The sequence below is a fragment of the Gymnoscopelus braueri genome (assembly GCF_963280865.1).
Source record: "Gymnoscopelus braueri genome assembly, chromosome: 10".
NCBI classification, from domain to species: Eukaryota; Metazoa; Chordata; class Actinopteri; order Myctophiformes; family Myctophidae; genus Gymnoscopelus; species Gymnoscopelus braueri.
The window spans coordinates 17073672-17095280 of NC_137611.1; the positions used below are offsets into that span (position 1 = coordinate 17073672).

General features: G+C 39.5%; 2 protein-coding genes across 3 annotated transcripts; one reads left to right on the forward strand and one right to left on the reverse strand.

The window, feature by feature from the left end:
• Positions 1 to 565: 565 nt before the first annotated feature.
• Positions 566 to 6711, forward strand: ankrd45 (ankyrin repeat domain 45; the record flags this gene model as incomplete). The annotated part of the gene is made up of 5 exons (XM_080439734.1): positions 566 to 684; positions 3291 to 3458; positions 5155 to 5249; positions 5691 to 5823; positions 6671 to 6711. Exons 1-5 carry the CDS (start codon positions 597 to 599, stop codon positions 6709 to 6711), a joined length of 525 nt encoding a protein of 174 aa, XP_080295860.1. The 5' UTR covers positions 566 to 596.
• Positions 6712 to 7547: 836 nt separating this feature from the next.
• bpnt2 (3'(2'), 5'-bisphosphate nucleotidase 2) lies at positions 7548 to 21024 on the reverse strand. 2 transcript variants are annotated; one of them, XM_080439037.1, is made up of 9 exons: positions 20482 to 21024; positions 18537 to 18609; positions 17054 to 17200; positions 15260 to 15419; positions 14462 to 14557; positions 14097 to 14258; positions 13699 to 13833; positions 12529 to 12712; positions 7548 to 12383 (listed from the first exon to the last, which is right to left on the reverse strand). In XM_080439037.1, exons 1-8 carry the CDS (start codon positions 20598 to 20600, stop codon positions 12570 to 12572), a joined length of 1035 nt encoding a protein of 344 aa, XP_080295163.1. In that variant the 5' UTR covers positions 20601 to 21024; the 3' UTR covers positions 7548 to 12383; positions 12529 to 12569. The 2 variants fall into 2 exon arrangements, with proteins under 2 accessions (XP_080295163.1, XP_080295162.1); XM_080439036.1 differs by having other exon boundaries at positions 7548 to 12712.
• Positions 21025 to 21609: the final 585 nt, after the last annotated feature.

Consider the following 21609-nt stretch of genomic DNA (forward strand, 5'->3'; position numbering starts at 1 on the left):
ATTATTACTATTATTATTATTATTATTATTATTACTACACACTGTGTGTGTGTGTGTGTGTGTGTGTGTGTGTGTGTGTGTGTGTGTGTGCGCGCGCGCGCGCGTGTGTGTCAGATTCAAACATCAACCAGCAGATGGCGTGTTTCTGCACTTTCGTTCCCAGTTCCCACATAGAACTTGGCACTTAAAACGTAACATTTCATTTACCTTTGTTTCAGACGACAAAAGTTTTACAAAAAATGTTTATCTCGGAAAACATAAAATGAAGGACATGTAAAGTAAAATTGCCTCTGATCCATTATGGTCACATATCATATTATGAATGGCTCTGATATGAACCATCCATGTGACCACGTATCCATGGAAACAGTAAATACGAAATAACCTGGCGATGAGTGTAAAGTAGTAGATTCATTGTTTGCATACCTTACAAAAAAATGCCCTTTATCCAAGAAGATGACGTTGTATTTCACTGCGTGTTAGCCGGAGACGTGGAAAGCCTTCATCGTCATTGTGAGAGTGTTGTTGACGCTTCGGGGGAAGAATCACAGGAGAGGGATTTGTTTAGATATAAAGATGAGGTGGGCAGGAATGCAATGTTTGTTGCGTGCATGTTGGGACGGAGCCACGTCGTTAAAGAACTGGTCAAGCATGGAGCCCAAGTCAACCAGCTTTCAACAAGAGGTAGAGTGAGTCACTCTATGCAGTGTGGTGGTACATTTACTTAAGTAGCCTACTGTACTTAAGTAAGATGTTGAGGTATTTGTACTTTACTTGAGTATTATTTTTTCAATACTTCTACTCCACTACATCTCAGAGGCAAATATTGTTTTTAATCCACTACAATTATTTGAAAACTTTAGTTACTAGTTACTTTTCAGATATAAATTATGATATTATGAAACCACTTTAGCGCCATTTTATACATAGGCTATTTGAAAATAGCAGATCTACAAGCTCACAACGCGAAGCTCTATGTCGACAGTGGTGGAAAAAGTATTCACATTTTTTTTAAATAAAAAAATGTTGTAAAAGTATCAATACTGCAATGTATAAACACTGTTACAAGTAAAAGTTCAGCAATCAAAATGTACTTGAGTAAAAGTACAAAAGTATTGGCAACAAAATATACTTAAAGTACCAAAAGTAAAAGTACTCATTATGCAGAATGTATAAAATGTATTCAAATATTTTGAAAATAGCTATCAGATCTACAAGCTCAAGATGCCTCGCAAAGCGATGAGTTGTGAGTTTGTAGATCTGCTATTTTCAAATAGCCAAAGTTTAAATAGGGCTGCGAAGTGGTTAATGTATGTTTTGTAATGATAATTCAAATCTACAAAGTAACTAGTGACAGAAGTTTTCAAATAATTGTAGTGGAGTAAAAGTATAATATTTTCCTCTGAGATGGAGTAGTACGTTCACTTAAGTACAGTACTTAAAGGGATATTTCACTTTCAAAAAAACTTTGGGTCATTTTATCGTCTACTCAGGCTTTTGTGAGCCCCCCAGACCGTTTTTAAGTTGCTCGATTCAGTATCTAGATATTTGATATTCATTTTATCAGACACGCCCCCTTCCTATACAAACCCATTATAACTTCAAACTCCATTTCTACCATGTTAGATTCATCAAAAACATCCGTCCTTGGTTCTGGTGACTCACCCTGCCTCCTAATACGCGAGGGGGCCGTGTTTTTTTGATAACTTTTTCATTTATTTTTAATATTTTTTTTTGAAAAATAAAAAAATTGAATACAATAAAAAAACGACATAAAATAAATGAAAAAAGTAATCGAAAAAACACGGCCCCCTCGCGTATTAGGAGGGCAGGGTGAGTCACCAGAACCAAGGACGGGTGTTTTTGATGAATCTAACATGTTAAAAATGGAGTTTGAAGTTATAATGGGTTTGTATAGGAAGGGGGCGTGTCTGATAAAATGAATATCAAATATCTAAATACTGAATCAAGCAACTTAAAAACTGATTGGGGGATCACAAAAGCCTGTGTAGACGACGAAATGACCCAAAGTTTTTTTGAAAGTGAAATATCCCTTTAAGTAAATGATTTCTTAACTAATTATTAGAATTTATAATGACATCGATCTCACAGTCAGGTACCAGTCATTCAAGGAGCAATCCTGAACTTATTTAAGTTGATTGCAGCTTTAAGCCCTATTTATAAAATAGCCGATCTACAAGCAATTTGTTTTAAAATGTTTTGATTATTATACTGGACCACAATGGAAACAAATATTAATAATAATTATGATAATAATGTCGGACAGGCCTTTATCCGGCTCGAAGGACCAATTAATAGAGTTGATAAAGGGTCGTAAATCCTGCTCTATGTTAATTAAAACTATTTGTAGTTAAACAGCTGAAAACCCAGTGTAAAAAGGATGAGACGAAATCAAAGGCAGACACAGGCTGGTTCTCAAATTAAAAGGTTGACATTGTATTAAGAGAAAGAATCCATCCACGAGGCACCGTACAGCAAAAATATCTCTCTCCCATTACAAAGACAGGCAATAGTATTTATACACAAGTTGGAGTCCGGACATCAGTTATGAGGTGGATCCTAACGATTGGTTAAGACCCTCAGACGTCAGATCATATCTGATGAGCAGGGTGTCATCATAATAAGTTGTTGTTCATCTTATAGTATCCTTGTGTACATCTTATGGTTTCATAAACAAGTTATCTCTTCGATATCATAGGACATGTGGCAGGTTTATCTGTGACAGGGTGACAGCTGACAGAGTAAATTAGTGACGATGTCAGGTCATACAGAGATATAGGTCATGTACAGAGATACAGGTCATTAGGACATTAGATCACAAAGCGTTGACCAAGACATGTTTTTACTGATTGGAAACATATGGAGCCGGCCCCAGATAGCTATGGAGCCAGCTACATGGCCTTGGTAGGGAAAGTATAGTAGAGTTACATAAAGCATGTTTAAAGTACAGGCCCAAAAAGACATCACTATATTAATTTGACTGGTTAGATCGATAGTTCTAGATCATATCAATCTGGTCCACAAAACATATATATTTCTAACTCCATCAAAGCTCTTACCACTTTTTGTGTTATCCTTTTAGCTTTATTGTATAATTGTACCTCTGTACTATTTTGCAAACTGTTTTGCAGGTATTCAATCAATCAATCAATTATACATTTTTGGGAAAATTGCTCACCTACATGACTATGCCAAAACAGGGACATCAGGTTGATAGTGGTTAAAAAGAGTGGCTTCTGTGGCTTTTACACTGGTCTTTGTTGTAACAGGTTACGGTCCATTACACTGTGCTGCTTGTTGGGGCCATCTAGAGACAGTGATGACTCTGCTTGAACTGGGAGCTGACATACAGGCTGAGAACTTCAGAGGGGAGAGGCCACTGGAGGTGGCCAAGAGATACTCTCACACAGCCTGTGCTGACTGTCTTATGGTAGCAGGTAGGTAGGTGTGTGAGAGAGAGAGAGAGAGAGAGAGAGAGAAAAAGAGAGAGAGGGAGAGGGGGGGGGAGAGAGAGAGAGAGAGAGAGAGAGAGAGAGAGAGAGAGAGAGAGAGAGAGAGAGAGAGAGAGAGAGAGAGAGAGAGAAATGGAGGGGAAGGCAGAGAGAATAAAGTTCACTCAGTAATCACAAATCTATTGTCTTCTGATAACATACAGGCAAGACAAGGCAGGAGAGATTTTTTTTTAAATTTAGTGTGATAATACAATTTCATCTCCTGGCTGCAACAGAAAGCAAAATTTACATTTTATTTTACAAACGTGTTGCTTACAGAGAATAACTGATTTTCAATTGAACATTCTAAATGCCCCGCTATAGGGATGCCTTTAGGCCGTATAGGCTACTTTTCCCTGCACCCTACCAGAACTATGTTGGTTGAACTGAACCAGTGTTTTAACCCTTTAACAGTCTGCTCAACCAATTGGTAGAGCACATTTTAAGTCACTATTTCTCATTGACAACATTGCTGAACTTAACTCAACCTGATTGAGCCCTTTCTACCATTTGGTTGAGGTATGTTATGGCAAAAAAAGGTCCACCAGATGTCACTGTTTCCCAGTCACATGGATTCTCAGGTAGCCACTTTTTAGGAAGTGAAAATCAATTAATCCACTCCTGAAAGGTGGGATTTTTTTGGTTGAAATTTCAGAGGTAAGATTTTTTTTTTGTCATATTATCATCTCAGAGGTGTTACTGAACCTGATTATGTAGCTTGATACAATAAAAAAATATCTAATAATGGTCTAATAATTTTATGAAAACATGCTCTACCAAACGGGTTGTTTGTCACTTTATGGTAACGTGAAGCTAAACTAAAGTAATTAAAATGTACTATTTGCTATGGATAAATAGGGCTTTTGCTAATTCAGTGTTGTTAATATAATACATATAATGTTATTTCATTATATTTATGTATTAGTATGATTTTATTCCTATCTAAAAAAACATGCTCAACCAAATGGTTGAATTGTCATTTAATGGTAAAGGTAGTGGTGCTGAAATCTCTGATCTGATCTGTGTGATGAAGAAGATGACCAAACAGATGATGCTGATCAACTCTCACAAGCAGAAGAGACTGGGGAACATAATGGGAGACATATTTCTCAGTGAATGCATATAAATCAATGTATATGCATGAAACTTTTACCATTACCATAAAGTGACATCTCAACCGTTTGGTAGAGGCCTATATTTGGAAAACTGTTGGGTCTGTTAAAGAAATTATAATTGATAGTTGTTACTATTGCCCCAAATAAATAAAAAATGCAAAGAAATAATTTTTCCAATGCTTTTTTCTTGGGGTGACCTTTAGTGAAATAAAAAAAACTTCAAAGTCCCTTTAAAACAGAAAGTTTGATTTGGGCCAAAAGGTGATGGTAGAGGAAAGGTCATGGGGTCACCAAAATCAGTAGGGTTCTATTCTGCAGGGAGCATGGCAATCCAGACAGTAGTTTCTTTTCAGAAATTGTAAAAAAAAAAAAATATATATATATATAGCATGTGTTCCAATGGATCCAATGTAGTTATTAGTCACAAGCTCTTGTTAATACTACTTAATGTGTGTGTGTGTGTGTGTGTGTGTGTGTGTGTGTGCTGTGCGTGCGTGCGCACATGTGTGTACACGTGTGTGTTGCAGAAGCTAAACGGGACTTGGTGTTCTATATAAACTATATCAGAGATATCATCTCTGATCCAGAGAAGATCCAGGGGAAACTCAACAAGGAAGACAAGGTGAAACATTCCTGTACAATGAACGTTAATCATCAACATTCTTTAGAAGTTACCTTTCATTCAAACGTGTGCTTCTAGTTGTCTTTATTATGCAAGTGTTACAATATTGGGGAATACCCTAAACTACCCTATAGAGCAAGTCTCAACATAGTGTATCAAGGAGTCAGTAGAGAGTACCCCCCCCCACTATGTTTGCGACTTCAGATTTTCAGTATATGAAAAAATTAAAAAAGGATATGTACTGCTCAAAGATTATGTAGGGAACACTTTGATCCCTTAATTATTTTGAGTTTTCATGAACTGTGTACATACGGCTAACAAAAACTGCTCAAAAGAATTAAGGGATTAATTAAATATTTAAGGGTTCCCTTAAATATTTTGAGCAGTTATAAAGAAAAGGATGTAATTGTATTCAATGTTACAATACTTTCCCCCCTGTAGAACTTGTGTTTGAATGCATGCTCCACAAAGTCAGACTGGATCCAGCATGCTAAAAACCCAACGGTCACGGACTTCACCGGCCAAAGAAAGCACATGGAGGACACTCTTCAGGCTGTTCTCTCAAAGCTCTCAGGTCATTTGAAGAGTTATTATGGTGATATAATTGTTGTCTTTGTCAAATATAAAGCCGGGACCACTGCAATACCGAAACCTTTAAGAGGGACACCACTAATTTTAAAAGGATCCCCGGCTAATAAGCCAAATATGCCTTAATACATTATAATTGTCCTCTATAACTCAAATTAAAAACACCTTAAATATGGTATTTATTTTAGAAATAGATCATTTTTTACTGAAGGGGGACAACACCCGTCGCAGGTTGATGATGTCATTTGTCCATGTGTGGTCCAGCCATACCTCTATGGGTCCAGCCCTATGGAATGTATGGAATACATAGGCTAATAAAACATACTTAAAATATTGTTTTGATGTTCATATTAACCGTAGGAAGTATTAAGTTGATTTTTATTTGGACATGCCATTAACATTCCATAGAACTGGACCACACATGGACAAATTACATCATCAACTTGTGACGGGCGTTGTCCCCTTGAGTAAAAGATTAACTATTTCTAAAATAACTAAAATATTTGTGGTGTTTTTAATTTTACTTTTTAGTTATAGAGGGCAATTATAATGCATTAAGGCATATTTGGCTTATTAGCCAGGGATCATTTAAAGAAAGAATTCCTAAAACATACTTATCCCAGGAGAACAGTAATCTACTGCATATCTCCGTATGACATCGTCAGCGCAGGGAATCATTGATTAAATGTTTTTATTATTGGAGCTAGACTTGTGTTCACATACTGATGTGTAGTAGACTGAGTGGAGTAGGGTGTAGGAAATTCAGCTAGCCTTGACATTGCCACTCACTACATTTAGAAATGACTGCATATTTTGGATTTTGTCATTTACAGCAGCTGTTGGATGTCCTGCCAAAGCCCCTAAGAAGGTCTGAGAAGAACCGTCTGAGGTCTGTCACAAAAGGTATGGCAAATTAGCGTGATCATTATTGGCATGTATTAAAAGTTGCAGTGTGACACAGAAAGTCAGGAAAGATACTACACATCCATTACATGTAAAACTACACGTCTTGCTGTATGTACATTTTCTGGGATTGTCCTTTCACATAATTGTTGTGACGTTTGTGAATAGTGTTATGACCTGGCACAATAATTTTCCCCAGCAGGGCAGACCGGCACCATTCAGCCACGGGACAAATTAATCTCTGTAACCCTCCCGCCACTGATGCAGTCAACTCTATAACATTGTTATACTATATTATATTATATACTATCTTACACTATTATATTTATTATTGTTATTGCTACTACTTGTATTTTTTTGCTTGCATCTCCCTCTGTCTTTGTCTCTCCCTCTCTCTCTCTCCCCCCCCAACACGGTCGAGGCAGATGGCCGGCTTGGCGCCCACCCTAGAGACTGGGTCTGCCTGACGTCACTTCCAGTTAACTTGCCACTGTTGCAAAATTGCTTGCTCAGGGTGGGACAATGTCGGGTCTCTGCTCTACATGTAAAGTGTCTTGAGACAACTTGTTGTGATTTGACACTTTAATAAAAAATGAATTGAAAATTGAATTGAACTCCCTCCCACAGGACCAGCTCAGAGTGGAACCCTGCAAACCTACATGAGGACACCTGGCCTTTCAAAATGTTTATGTAGATTGTAGATCTGATATTTTTCACTAGTTTGGGTCACGGGTCCAAGAGTCCATTATGGCTGATCCTAATCTCTGTTACTTGGTAGAAAAGAAAAACGGCAAATGGCGATTGTCATCATCATGCACGCAACTGTTTTATTAAATACTAACAGAGTCAGAATGAGAGAGATAGACAGATGGTACCTATACAGCATGACAGACTGATTAACAAACAGGAGGATGGACAGACTAAACCAGTTCAAACAGGGCGAACCTTCATTCTGTGCATAAGTAATCCTTTAAGGCCTTGATATATGGATACATTTCCAGACAATGCCTGCCTTCTCAGTCTGTAGTTTGTAATTCAGCAGTTTGACCCCTGCACTTCGTGCCAATGCTAGGCTTATTGCACACTCTGTAGTAAAAAATGACCAAATTTAATACATGTTTTAATGGTATGCTGTCATGTAAACTTTTCAACAATTCCCCTTTGTAAAAAGGCAACTTTATCCAGTTTCAGTGCCTGAAAATGTTGCCATGTATCAGCGAGGCAGTGAGAGAGAGAGACAGAGAGTTTCTCATTATGTTTGCCCATTTTGGTATTGTTTCACAGTGTGATCTGAGCCATTGCAGTGCCCAAATTGTACATTCACATGTATGTGGATATACAGTAGGAACAGAAAACTGAAAGGTGTATTGTAATGACAGTTAAATGATAAAAATACAATAAAAAAAAATCAGTCTACATGTTCGTCAATATGGTCTTGGTCATGTCCTGGAATTCATTTTTATGGAATCACAAGAATATTCACATATACTGTATACCAGAAAAGGACAACAAGAAACTAAAGAAGTTTTGCAGACAAGGATATACATTTTTCAACTTAACCAAGTTCTTCTGTGAACCGTAGTACACCGTTAGTCTGATCACTTTCATTCAATTCAAACAAACAAATGATCCAATATGAGAGTGATCATCTTCACTTTGATTGGAACAAACTTGTTACATCTACAGCTTTTCAGTATTTGAATAGACCTCCCCTGTAAATAAACAAAATAAAAAAGCACATACAATGAAATGCCAGTGTGCACTGTATAATCCTGAGAGTTAGTTGAACTCAGAGTTAAATGACATGGCAAGTAGAAATGGGACATGAGACGTGAATACACTTCACAGCAAATACATTATTTTAAGGTACCCCAGAAGATCTACATACTAGATGCTTATCTGACAGTACTACAATGGGCCTCTTTAATGGATTGATCATCTTATCCTGCTGGAGGCCTGACTGCAACCACTCGCAGCATTTCAGTCTAAGACTGAGTTTAGTCTGAGCCTGTGAGTTTTTTGTCCATTCATTCCAGTAGCCAGGCTTTCACTTGTCTCAGTAAGATGAGAATCCAGGTCATAAAGTCAGGTCATTTTCACGACACACTGAGTTCAGTGCATAGGTCTACCTGGCTACAGTGGAAATGAATGGATCCAAATGTCAAAGGCAACATCTTAACAAACTCATTAACCCTGTTTCTCTCTCTCTGTCTCTCTCAGCCTCTTTCCCTTTGTTGACAGCCAAAACAGAGCCATTAGCAGGCTGAGTTTGGCCGTTGCAGTTGTAACTATACAGTAATAACTGCAACAGCTGTTTTAGAATGGATATGGTCTCACCAGTGATGTTATTGGAGGACTTGTTCCATTATTGTTCTCCACTAACAAACACATGTAAAAAAGAAAAGTGAAAAACGTACCTACTGGACATTATCTATGGCTCTGTCTCCATCCAAATGCTCATTGGCTGTTCTAGCTGCCCAACTTCAACACACATGTCCCCCTCCAACCCTATTACAGTTATCATTCATTATTGTATATGTCTATAATTATTTTACAAAATGCGCTCTTGTACAATATACAAATGAAATCAAAACACAGGGAGGGCTGACTGACCAACGTACTGTTTGAAGAACGGAGTCATCCATGCATAACACGCTGTCTATATGTCCACCTCTCATCCCAGCACTAATGTTGTCATAGATTTGTCCCAGTACCCACACTATCATCACTACCACAGCAATCATCCCTGCCACCCAGCAGCACAAGCAGCTGTAGCCAACATCCTCACACCGCAGGCTTCCATAGCATTCTGACACCACCAATGAGATGACAATGGTTCCTAATGCCGATCCAAGGCACTCGTATCGTTTACGTATTTTCTATTTTTTTTGCGTTTAAGGCCCGATCCAGAGTCACTGGGCGCATTTCAGACAGAGAGCTGTATGTCTGTCTCCTTATAAGATGCATAACCATTTGGACCGTTAAACTGCTCATGGCTTCTCCAGGTCACTACCATAATCTCTATTCTATTAATATTTTATGAACATTAAACTTTGATTCTATACACCCCCCCCCCATACAATGTTATCAGGAGCAATATACAGGCTGGTAAGACACACTTTATAAACAATTCACCGATATTGTATCTATTTTGCTTCACAGTCAACAGTTGAAGTATTGCAACAGTGAGCTAATTTTTTTTTAATTGATGTCAATGTTTCAAGTGCATGAAAGCAAAAAACAAATGTTCATTTTAGCTCAATACTTTTGTTATTGGCTGGATAAATGTCATGTCAAACACAGACCATTATGGTTGAGGGCACAACAAGAATTTGACTATTTCCAACACCTCAAGAATCATGAACCGCCTGAACATCATTCAAACCAGTGACTTGTTCAGGCTAATTGAAATACAAACCATTTGTCTGTTGTCGCTGTCAGGCATAAACCTTGTATCTCCATATTTCATCTTATGTTTTTTTCACAAATTATAAAATGAATGCCCCATTTTATACTTTGTCGTATGACAGTCACACAAAAGTAGTGAAAATAGCCGATCTACAAGCTCACAATGCGTCATGATGATGACATGTGAGCTTGTTCAAAAAAATAGTTTGAAAACATTCACCTATGACATGCCCAAAACAGGGAGCACGGGTTGAAAGTGGTTAAGTCTGAGTTTTATAAATATTTAACCAATTAAAATACTAAAAGATCTTGACTTAAAAATAAACTATTTTAGAAATACAAGTTTTCCGCCTGACAGTGACAAATGGCAACCTGACAGTTGGGCACAATATAACACTATGAAATGATCTCTGCATTTCGCAGGCTTGTATTGTTTTTATCCCTCTCCTGTATGATGAGTATCAGGGATGATGGGAGACAGAGGTGGGAATTGTGCAAGCTTGCTGCAGTTATCTTTTAGTCCAGGCTAGTTAAAATGATTTCCTCAGCAAATGAATGAGGATAAATGACAAAGTAAAACATGAACACCCCCCTAAAAAGCAGGTCGACCGATAGAACAATCCAGGAACTCTGACTAGGATATTACAGACGTATGACAAATTAAAGGAAAAACCAAAAGACTAAACAAACCAAAAGTGTCACATTAAAGTATTGGAGCACCATGAGCCGCCAGAACATCTTCAATGCATCTTGGCATATATTCTACTGTACACTACTGTGGAACTCTACTGTCTGGAGGGAATGAACACCATTCCAAAAAAAAGATCTTCCCTAATTTGGCGTTTTGAGGATAATGGTGATGAGCAGCACTATCCAAAATCTCTCGTAAGTGTTCAATTGGGTTGAGATCTGGTGTCTGAAGGCCATAGCGTACGATTCACATAATTTTCATACTCATCAAACCATTCAGAGACCCATCGTGTCCTGTGTGATCAAATTCTGCATTGACATCCTCAGTCACCTGAGGAAGAGCTGCTCTTCTTTCCCTGCATATCGCTCTTAATGCACCAGTGTCATATAGAATGTACGCTTTTACCACAATTTCCGACCGACTCACATACACTTAGATTGAAGTGCAGATGTCACTTTAGACACGGTTCCTATTGAAACACCAGCCACTAGGGCAGTGACTTTGTGACTGAAGCTCCTGCCACCCGTACCACATTAATAATGAACCCTCTTTCACAGTCATTTAGATCTTTTTCTCCTGCCATCTTGATCCCAAATCTAGGTCAACTGGGGCTGCTCAGCATTTCTGTACATGCCAAAAAGCATGATCAAATGTTCATTGTTTAATTGTATTATACAGTCCACCTGTATGGAAGCATCTGCAATTTGTTATGATTTTCTACGCATTTATCCAGGTTTTTCCTTTTAATTTGTCAACAGTCTGTATATCCTGACTATTAATATTCAGACTGTATATTCTGTATTTATTTGTATCCATTTGGAAGTTGTGTGGTTGGGATGAATGAAAAAAGGGTCATACTTAGTTCTCAGATCAGCTTTCAGGGATAGCAGCACCCGATCATTTTAGATGCCGAAATATTATATTGCATCGTCACAAACTATGAAAAGATTAGGGCATGCAAATTTGTTTTTAGAAAACATGTTTAGGATTAAATTAATTCTTCTTCCATCCGACCTGGATTCATTTATTTGTCCTGATGGTGTTGCCTGATCATCATGGCAGTGCATGTGATGACAAAGAACACGTCCTGACTCCTGTTTGTCTGAATGATCGGTGGTTGTTTGCCCCAGAACAACGATAAGATTGAGGGAAGGTGATAAATAACCATGACAGTGATGTCCCGTCCAGCCCGGCGCCCATTTGTCGGTGTGGGTATCCTCCATTGTGCTCTTGAACTTTTACCATCCACATTAAAGTTGTTCTGCCATGGTCTGTAATGGTGAGACGTGTGAACGAGCGAGACTCCGTTGTTCCACTGCTCACTGTGAGTGTGTATGTGATAGGCCCACACTGTACACACGGGTGCCTTGTTGTTTCGTAACCGATCTTACTCGCAGGTATCGAATGTGTGAGCGAGCTGCGCACAGAGCCATTGATATGCGTCTGTCTGGCCAATGCAGTTCTCAAGCGACGAGCACGTATGCGTCACAGTCCCATTCTACTTCTCTTGTTAAGTTCACTGATGGGAGTGTTGGGACATCTCACTGCGATGGAAAACAGAAAACAGCCAGTACGACATAAATAATGTTTTTTTTTATTTCTCAAAATACGTGTTTTTTTTGTCGTACAATACGGCCGTGTGTTTAGATTAGCCTTTAGTTTTGAGAGAATGGTGCCCCTATAAAGTACCTTCTGGTCACGATATCAATGGCTCTGTGTGTTTGTGTTGATCAGTGCTTCTCGGGATCCCACTGTGGTAGTTTCTCCACCAGAGCCTTGTGGTCCAGGCCAACGCTGGCCACCAGTCCTGCTTTGTTGGCCTCGGTGCCGCCGTAGTTAATGTCCTCCCCCTGGAGGGTCGTCATCTGACCATCTGAAATGAGCATCACTACAGTCAACACAGCTTCTAAGCTCATGCACGGTACAATCCTTAGTGCTAGTTTAAGCCATTAAGACAGGGAAAGCATCTGTGTCATTTTAGCTATTGAAAAATAGCAGATATACAAGCTCATAGCGCGGCACCGAGTGGAACCGTAACGATCGCCCCAAAACAAACTCGCCCCCCGTTTTTACTGAGGTTACGTGTAGCAGTACCTGGTGGCGACCGTTCCCAGGTTATTCAGGTTATCCTATGTTATAAGAGTTTATATCCAGGCCATGAGGCCACATAGGCTACATATTATTGAACGTGTTGTGTCGTTACTATTATTATTTGGCATCGAGACGGAGAGCTCACTCTGACATTATTCTAATTTGTCAAACGCATGGATTAAAGCGAAAGAAAATCTCACGACTGAGAATATGTGTATGACCCAGTCCTAATGTGTGATTTGTGAAAGTGTGAAACACAATATGTAAAATGATGATGTTTAAGTAATGCTGTTCCTGCAGTTCATACCGCCTGAACAGGTGAATAAATCACAGATTAAAGCTTTAACCTTCGCCTTTGTATAAAATATCCCAGACTATTACGATTTTATGGAAGATTCTTCTGAACTTTTTGCTAGTTGGACCACTTCAAATGCTCTTATCTTAAAATAACCGAAAATTGCCGATCTACAAGCTTTTAGATCGGCTATTTTCGCTGCGCAACATGCTTCCATAGAAGACATGCATGGCTTCTAGAAAATCGATTATTGCCCTCGACACGTCGACTCGCGAAATATGAGTCGTTTCACATCCCTCACGTCCCTAGGTTGGTTGAGCATGAAGCTTAAAGTGCAATAACTCCCCATGCTGGTCTTTGCTCAGTGGCAGAAATTTCTCTCCCGTGTGGAGACCTGGGCTCCAAAAATGTTACGGATTGCAGCTTTGACATAAGAAACAGAACAAAAAAAAAATCAAAGCTCATATGCATACCCAGTGCAGCTAGCAGTGCAGCTCCAGCACAGATGTCCCACTTCTTAATGTAGGTTACATGAATGTAGACGTCTGCCTGGTCTGAGGCATCCATCTCACCCTGTGGCAGGTCCAAAAGAGAGAGGACTTTATAGCCTGTACAGAGGGAGGGAGAGAGAGACAGAGAGACAGAGAGACAGAGAGACAGAGAGACAGAGAGACAGAGAGACAGAGAGACAGAAACAGAGAGGGAGAATTTTTCATGAGGCAATCTGTACTATTCACTGCTTTAACTACATTAACCATGGCATCCCTATTTTGGGCATGTCATTATAGGTCAAAAAAAGAAGAAAATAAATAATCAAATATTTATTTCAATTTTGTTTTAATATTCTCAGGGTATAGGCCTATATGCTCACCTGCTCCACCTGCAGGTATGATGGTGGTATTGACTCCAAATGCGTCCTGAATGAAATTTTTAACCTTCCCAGCATGAGAGCGGGACACAACGACCTTGGGGGGATCGGCGGCGTAGGAGGAACGTGCAGCCACGTTGGTCCCCCCTCCCACCAACGCCCAGGCTGCCGGAGCACAGAGAGAAGACACACACACAAATATTAATGCAGATTCATGAACATTGATTTATTGATAAGAACATATTCAAGTTTAACTGGCAAAGGGTGCTTTTCACAAGCTTTCACAGGCTATTGACATTTTGGCTGCTTATTGCAATACAAGTTTCAGGTAGGGGATTTATAAAGCTTACTGAATACTACACACTTACCAGTGTATCCTGTGAAGGGTTTATGTATGACCCCTATGATTGGTTTACCATTCACAGCCACACACACCATGGTGGTCACGTACTGCACCAGGTTCTCTGTACACACACACACACACACACACACACACACACACACACACACACACACACACACACACACACACACACACACACACACACACACACACACACACACACACACACACACACACACACACACACACACACACACACACACACACAAAGAGATGGGGGGGGGGTGGTTACATGAAGATATAGAAGAAGAAGATCCATAGAGGAAGATGACACAGAAAGATAAGAAGGGAGGGTATAGGAGAGGCAGGTAAGGAGATAGGTAAGGAGATAAAGACAGGGTGTGACGAGAAATTTAGGATGGAAGAATAGACACCAGAGTGAAGAAAAGGAGACAAGGAGAGAGGTGAGTCTCCTATTTCATTTTGGTATGAGCCCACAGTAGGGGTGCAATAGTTAATCGAACTAATGGATCTAATCAATTATATTAAAAAAGCAGATAGAATAAAATTATAGAAACAATAGAAATGTAGCTTCTTCCCCCCAATTTTCATTTAAAAAAATTGTATAAACAGCTGATCTACAAGCTCACACTGCTTGTGAATTTGTAGATTGGCTATTTTCACTAATCCATTTAGCAGGCTATAAAAAAAATCTATTCACATTTTCATATAAAAATAAAACAGATTATAATAACCGTTAAAAATATATTCCAATAGTTGCAGTTGCAGCCCTAGTAAAAAAGTCCAGGACACAGACACATACCAGTGTACTCCTGTGTAGCATCCAGGGGGTCAATCCATATGGTGATGGCCTCAGCAGGGACCTCTTTGACTCCCTCTATCTTCTGGATGTCAGCTGGGATTTCGCGGTTCCATACCTCATGCTCCTCGTCTGCTGCGTTGTCGTGTTCCTCACTGTTCACCTGAAACCAAAAGTAGGGGGAGTGTGCAACAATGAATCTATTATAAAAAAAGAATCAATAATCTGTAATTTAATACAAAATCAACAATTAATAATCGATCCCTATTTTGGTCATTATAAGCACAAAAAAAAAGAGTTATTCTTTACGTTAAAAAAGCTGATCTACAAGCTCATTGTTAGCTTGTAGATCAACTATTTTCATATTTTCTGCACGACACTGTTGTGCAACAAAGTGTAAGATAAAGCTTAGGTGGGTAATCGATCCGCTGATATAGTATATCGTCTCTGTCGGATGGAAACCGCATATGTCCAAAACTATTACTTTTCAGGATTCAAATTCAAAAGTAGCAAAAGTAGGAGACCTACGCTTTACGCCGCAACCCTTTTCAAGCTTGTGGATCTGCTACTTTTGATGCTTTTGTGTGACACTGTAGTGTGATCAAGTAGGGGGGTTCATTTACAAAAAGAGATAAGAGGTTTCTGCCCGACAGCAACGATACACAGTATATAAATCCCCCTGTATTGTTTTCCAGACCCTGAACAAGGTGGCGAGAAGCCCCCAATCCAACTCTGACCCAGCATATATATATATATATACTATGAACACATAAAAAAAACCTGCTTCTCGATTATTCAATTAATTGAAAAAGTTATCCATAGAATAATCGCTAAGAATATAATGGAAGTGCCCAGATGAAGATGACAGCATTAACCTCTTTCAACCTGGCATCCCTCCCTACTTTGGGCACGTCATTATATTATATATATATTATATATTTATAAAAAAATATATATTTTTTTTTAATTGCAAAAATAGCAGCCAGATCTAATAGCTCACAACACTTTGCAAATGTAAGCTTGAAGATAAACTTGTCTCGCTATTTGATGAGCAAAAAAGTACATAGGGCTTAAGTGGTTCAAAGCGTGCAAGCGTGTACAGTGGAAAATCTGCTTTTGTTTGTCTAGGACAAAGTGGTCACCAAAACCTGATACGTGACTTTTACAATGCGATGTAAAATAAAAGGCGTGAAGGTGGTGTGTCTCTCGGATAATGTTTCAAATTCTATAGAAGAAACTCGGGTACCAACGTTATTATTTGAGCCCTACCAGGAAAAAAAGAAGCCGTTTCCCAATATGACAATATCAAGCTACTGTATCCCATGTTATTGAGATGTGACTCTATAATACAACTAATTTCCCTCTCTTTCATTTCTAAAAAGGTTATTTTCGGGCAGAGGTTTCTCTATCTGGATCCCATACAGGTCAGTGCAGAAAGACAGGAAATTAAGGGGGGAGAGGGGGCATTATATCCAACAAAGCTACCGTACTACGCCGTTGATACACCAAGCGTTCAACCACTGGTGAGCTCCGCCTCCATGCCTTTCTCTTTTAGATTAATTGAGGGTATTTAAATCCTGAGTTATACTTATATATGCACCGCTTAATTGCGCACCAAAGATACCACCGAAAATAGCAGATCTACAAGCTCACAACGCTTGTATAAATGGTTCTGCTATTTTTGGTGTGCGACCAGGTTCGTGCTCCATGTATGAGTCAGGCATTAGTCATTATCTCCTACTGGACACACCCAGTGCACGCACACATTCTCCCTTCCATTTGTTTAGTTGTGCTCACCATCAGTTCAGGATATGTGTTCTTGATCAGGTAGAACATCTTCCTATGCGACCTGAGGTCCCCCAGCGTTAGAGCCTCGTTGGCTCCCTCTTTGGTTTTACCCTTGGACCTCTCCGCGAGGGCATTCTCGTCACGTACTTTCTTCACCTGGAGGAACACAATACAACGTAGATGATAAATCTCACAAGTATGTCCCAGAGAAGTGGAAGAACCTCTGATTCTAGACCAGTGATTCTCAAACTTTTTTGTGCCAAGGACCCCCAAATTGATATGTATTTGGCCACGGACCCCCACCTGAAAATATGTTGTGCCAGCAAACCCCAGAAGCAAAGCTTTATTAACTAATTTAGCTGGGGACCCCCTGGTAGTACCCCCCCCCCCCCCCCCAGGACCCCACTTTGAGAACCAATGTCCTAGACCACGTTCAAAAGTAGTCGTGGGAGAAAATAGGATGAAGTCATCAAGGGCTTTACTGACCTGTGTGTTGTTCATGTTATTGAAATGTGAATTAAGAACTCCCATGAAAGACAACAGGTTTTCTTTTCAATGATGCCAAATATACAGTATATTGTCACTGAGGGATGGAAACGTTGCATCTCAATATTTCACCTTTTTAAGATTTTTTTCATAGATTAACACCCTATTTTATACTTCGTCATATGGGAGTGCAGCTAAAATAGCCGATATACAGTACAATCGATTGTATGTATTTTTCACTTTGTTTTTTCATGTTTACAAATGCTCACCTATAATGATACCCAAAATAGGCACACCAGGTTGAAACTAAGTGGGAGGAGTGACATTTTCACACTCACTTGTAAACCTGTTATATGCAAAGTAGCCATTTGGGTACCACACCACTGGAGATGGGCACCTAGAAATACAGTATAAACCCGCTACAGAGGATGTGGACTGTGTAGCGCCGCCTTTAAGTGTGTTAAAATGACAATGGCAATTTGCATCATCAAAGAACAAAGTTGTATTTCCTGAATTCTCAACAAGTTGAACTTGTTTGTTTCTCAGTTAAGGGTCCATTAGCAAGCACCACTGATGTGCATACCGTACATACCATGCATCTTTGCAGAATACTCTGATGCGTTCTAAGTGGTTCTTTTTAGCTAAGGCCCAAAAGAGAAATTAGACGTTTGCCCGGGACCCAAACTAGTGAAAATAGCAGATCCACAAGCTCACAACGCGGCACGTTGTGAGCTTGTGGATCTGCTATTTTCACTACTTCTTAAATGTTTTTTAATTTGTATTTATGGAAAATATTAGATTTAGACATTTTTGTATTAAATACTTTTGAAAAATGTTGGAATTGTTTTTAATTGATGAAAAGTTGTGACTTTTTCAAATCTTTTTAATAAAAAATAAATGTATGTAGGAAATGAAATAAAGGGGATATTTACTCGCGGCCCAATAAAATCTGGTCGGCATTGGAAGCACTGTTCTAATAATGAACAAAATCAACAATTGATTTCACCTCGATGCCACCTTGTACTGCAGCCTCCACGGACAGAGCCAGCAGGTCCCTCAGATCCACTGCTTTCCTTTGTCTGGAGGAACGGAGAGATGGAGAGATGGAGGGAGGACGGGAGTGAGAGAGGTCAACGGGTGGAAAGCAGAGTAGGAAGTAGGGGGAAGAAAAAAGGACATTAACCAAACCATTCCATTAACGATAAAAGCCATTAAAAAAATCAAAAGGGAGACAAAGAGAGGGAGGTGGTGGGGAGAGCCGAAGAGAGAGAGGGATAAGAGGCAGATGCAATGAAGGGAGAAAGCAAGGGAAGGGTGAAGGAAGAGATTGATTTAATTGTGATGTGAACTTAATGCATTTAAGAATCACAATGGAAAAACAATGGAGACGCCAGGCACAGAAGGGAAGGGATGGGATGGAGGAGAAGGAGAAAAGGAGGACAGGAGGATGCAATGGAGGAATGGCAGAGGAGAGTGTGAAAAAAAGAGGAAATATGGGTAGGTGGTGGAAGGGAGGTTCAGAAAAGACAGAGATGAATGAGAAGATGTAAACATTAAGCCTGAGTCATACTTTAAGTGCGGGTGTCGCATTGTGAGTTGGTAGATCGGCCATTTTCGTTGCGCGGAAAGTATGAATTCAAGTAGGAATCAGGGGTTACACTTATGTGTACTTGAGGGTACAGGACACTTCCCAGAGTCACCTGAATGAACATTTTGCTTCAAAATAACAAAACATCCAGAACTTTTTACAATAGTTATTATGTTAGAGACAGAAATGTGTCTAGTCGACCAAAATGGAAACGAGCCCCTGGGAATTTTTGCGTTATCCTTTTAGCATGACTTTTGACTGTACTATCTCTACTGTTGACAATCTGGTTCATAAAGTGTTCAACCAATAAACCAAGAAGTCAAGTTAATTGAAGGTTAAAACAAAATGCGTTGGTGCAATATTTTTTTATAGTACTGCCAGAATGTAACAATAAAGTATATTTAACTATTTTTTTTAAAGATGAGTGCCTTGAATCTTTGTCTTCAGTAATGTAATTGTTAAATTCCAGATAAGACACTGTTAGCTTAAGGGTTACAGCACATGTACATGCAAGTTTATAGGCCTAGTATTTAGAATTTTCTGTCTTTGCATAAAGTTTATCATCCAGCCACGTTATTTGATTAGGTTTGGCACATAATACAATTGTGTGGGTGGAGAATGGAGATAGAAGAGTCACAGTGCAGATAACATTGTGACATAATACACAAAATGCCTTTATAGTGTGGTGGTATACATTGTGCATGGAACTACAATGGCAGGTTAATGTCCACGTAGCCTTACTTCCTATATGGCTCCTCAGTGTTCATTTACCCATGTGTTTGCTACTCTGAGATTGTGTGAAACCAAATGGACCATTTACAAACACTCAATCGTTAAATTAACATAGGATTTTACTTGATCTATCCATCTATCTCACAACCACACTCATACTCTATAGACCAGTGGTGGAAAGTAACTAAGTACATTTACTCAAGTGCTGTACCTAAGTACACTTTTGGGGTGCGTTTACTTTACTGGAGTATTTCCAAAATTCAATAACTTTACTTCTACTTACTTCTACTACACTACATCTCAGAGGCAAACATATTGTACTTTTACTCTACTACAATTATTTGAAAACTTTAGTTACTAGTTAACCCAGATTTGGCACTAACAAGTGGTTGAACTCGTTCTCCTGCTATGCAACAAAAATGTGGAATGCCCTACCAAAAGTAGTGAAGGAGTGCTCTACCCACTTTCAAAACTGCCCTAAAAAAAGTATTTATTTTTATGCCAATACCTTTGTACTTTTACTCAAGTACATTTTGAATTCCGGACTTTCACTTGTAACAGAGTACTTCTACATTGCAGTATTGATACTTTTACTTATGTAAAACATTTGAGTACTTTTTCCACCACTAACCTGAAGGCTGCCAGGCGGTTGGAGATGACCCCGGCGTACAGGTGGTAGATGACGCCGAACCCCAGGATGCAGAACACGGCCACGCCGAGGGGTGACAGGCGGATCCCCATTGGAGCCATAAATGATCAGATCTCACAACCCTATCTACACTCTAACACACACACACACACACACACACACAACTTAATATGTACAGAACCCTGTCTCTCTGCTGGAACTGTTGCCCCCGCGACCCGACTCCGGATAAGCGGTTGAAGATGGATGGATGGACCCTGGCTCTCAATGAACCGATGTGTGTGTGTTGTTGTCTCTAGACTAGACAGCAGCCCGATCTGCCGTTAACACACGCTATAATAATTAGCCAGATAATACGTGGTTAATGGCAGCAACCGACATGTTATGTCCACTTGCAGTGGAGAGGCGACAGCTAGACTGCGCCGTTGCAGTGTGTTATATAATGTGTAGAATGAATGTTGAATAGTCCCAGTCGTCCATGTAAAACATCATGTCATCATCATCATCATCACAACAGAACAACCACTGCTCTGTCTGTCTGCTTCCTCTCTACGTGCACATTGTGGGAGGAGCCTAGAGGTCGAAGACGTTCTCTACTACCGGGTTGTCTTAGTAGTGACGTCATCATATGGGGCGTGTATTTGGTGACTACATTAGTCTACTACTGTATGGGTGTATGTACACTTTACAATATAGCTTAATTAATGGTGTACACTGTGTACAGAAAATCATGCATTAGTAAATAAGTGGTTATGATAAAGATATAGTATTGTTAGCCTCATAGCATAAACTCGTTGGTTCTCAAAGTGGGGTCCGGGGACCCCCAGGGGTACTTGAGGGGGTTCCAGGGTGTCCCCAGCTAAATGATGGACAGGAACCAAATGGACCCTTATGGGTCTGTAACTCTGAGAGTGTACAAATGGAACCAAATGGACCCTAACGGGTCCATTTGTTAGATTAACATTGATTTTACAATATGAATTGGGGTCAAACTGGGGGTCCTTGAAATTAAAATGGTTGAGAATCACTGCTATAGAGCCGTAAAAATCTTCTCTTATGGGGGTCCCTGGCATATCTTTTCAAATGGGGGTCCGCGGGCTAATAAGTGTCAAT

Excerpts from the sequence above, each read along its gene's own strand:
- bpnt2 (XM_080439037.1), bottom strand. The coding sequence starts at position 20,600 with ATGGCTCCAATGGGGATCCGCCTGTCACCCCTCGGCGTGGCCGTGTTC. Across the intron at positions 18,610-20,481 it reads AACCGCCTGGCAGCCTTCAG|ACAAAGGAAAGCAGTGGATC; the intron begins GTTAGTGGTGGA and ends CCGTTCCTCCAG. Across the intron at positions 13,834-14,096 it reads CATACCTGCAGGTGGAGCAG|GCTATAAAGTCCTCTCTCTT; the intron begins GTGAGCATATAG and ends CCCTCTGTACAG.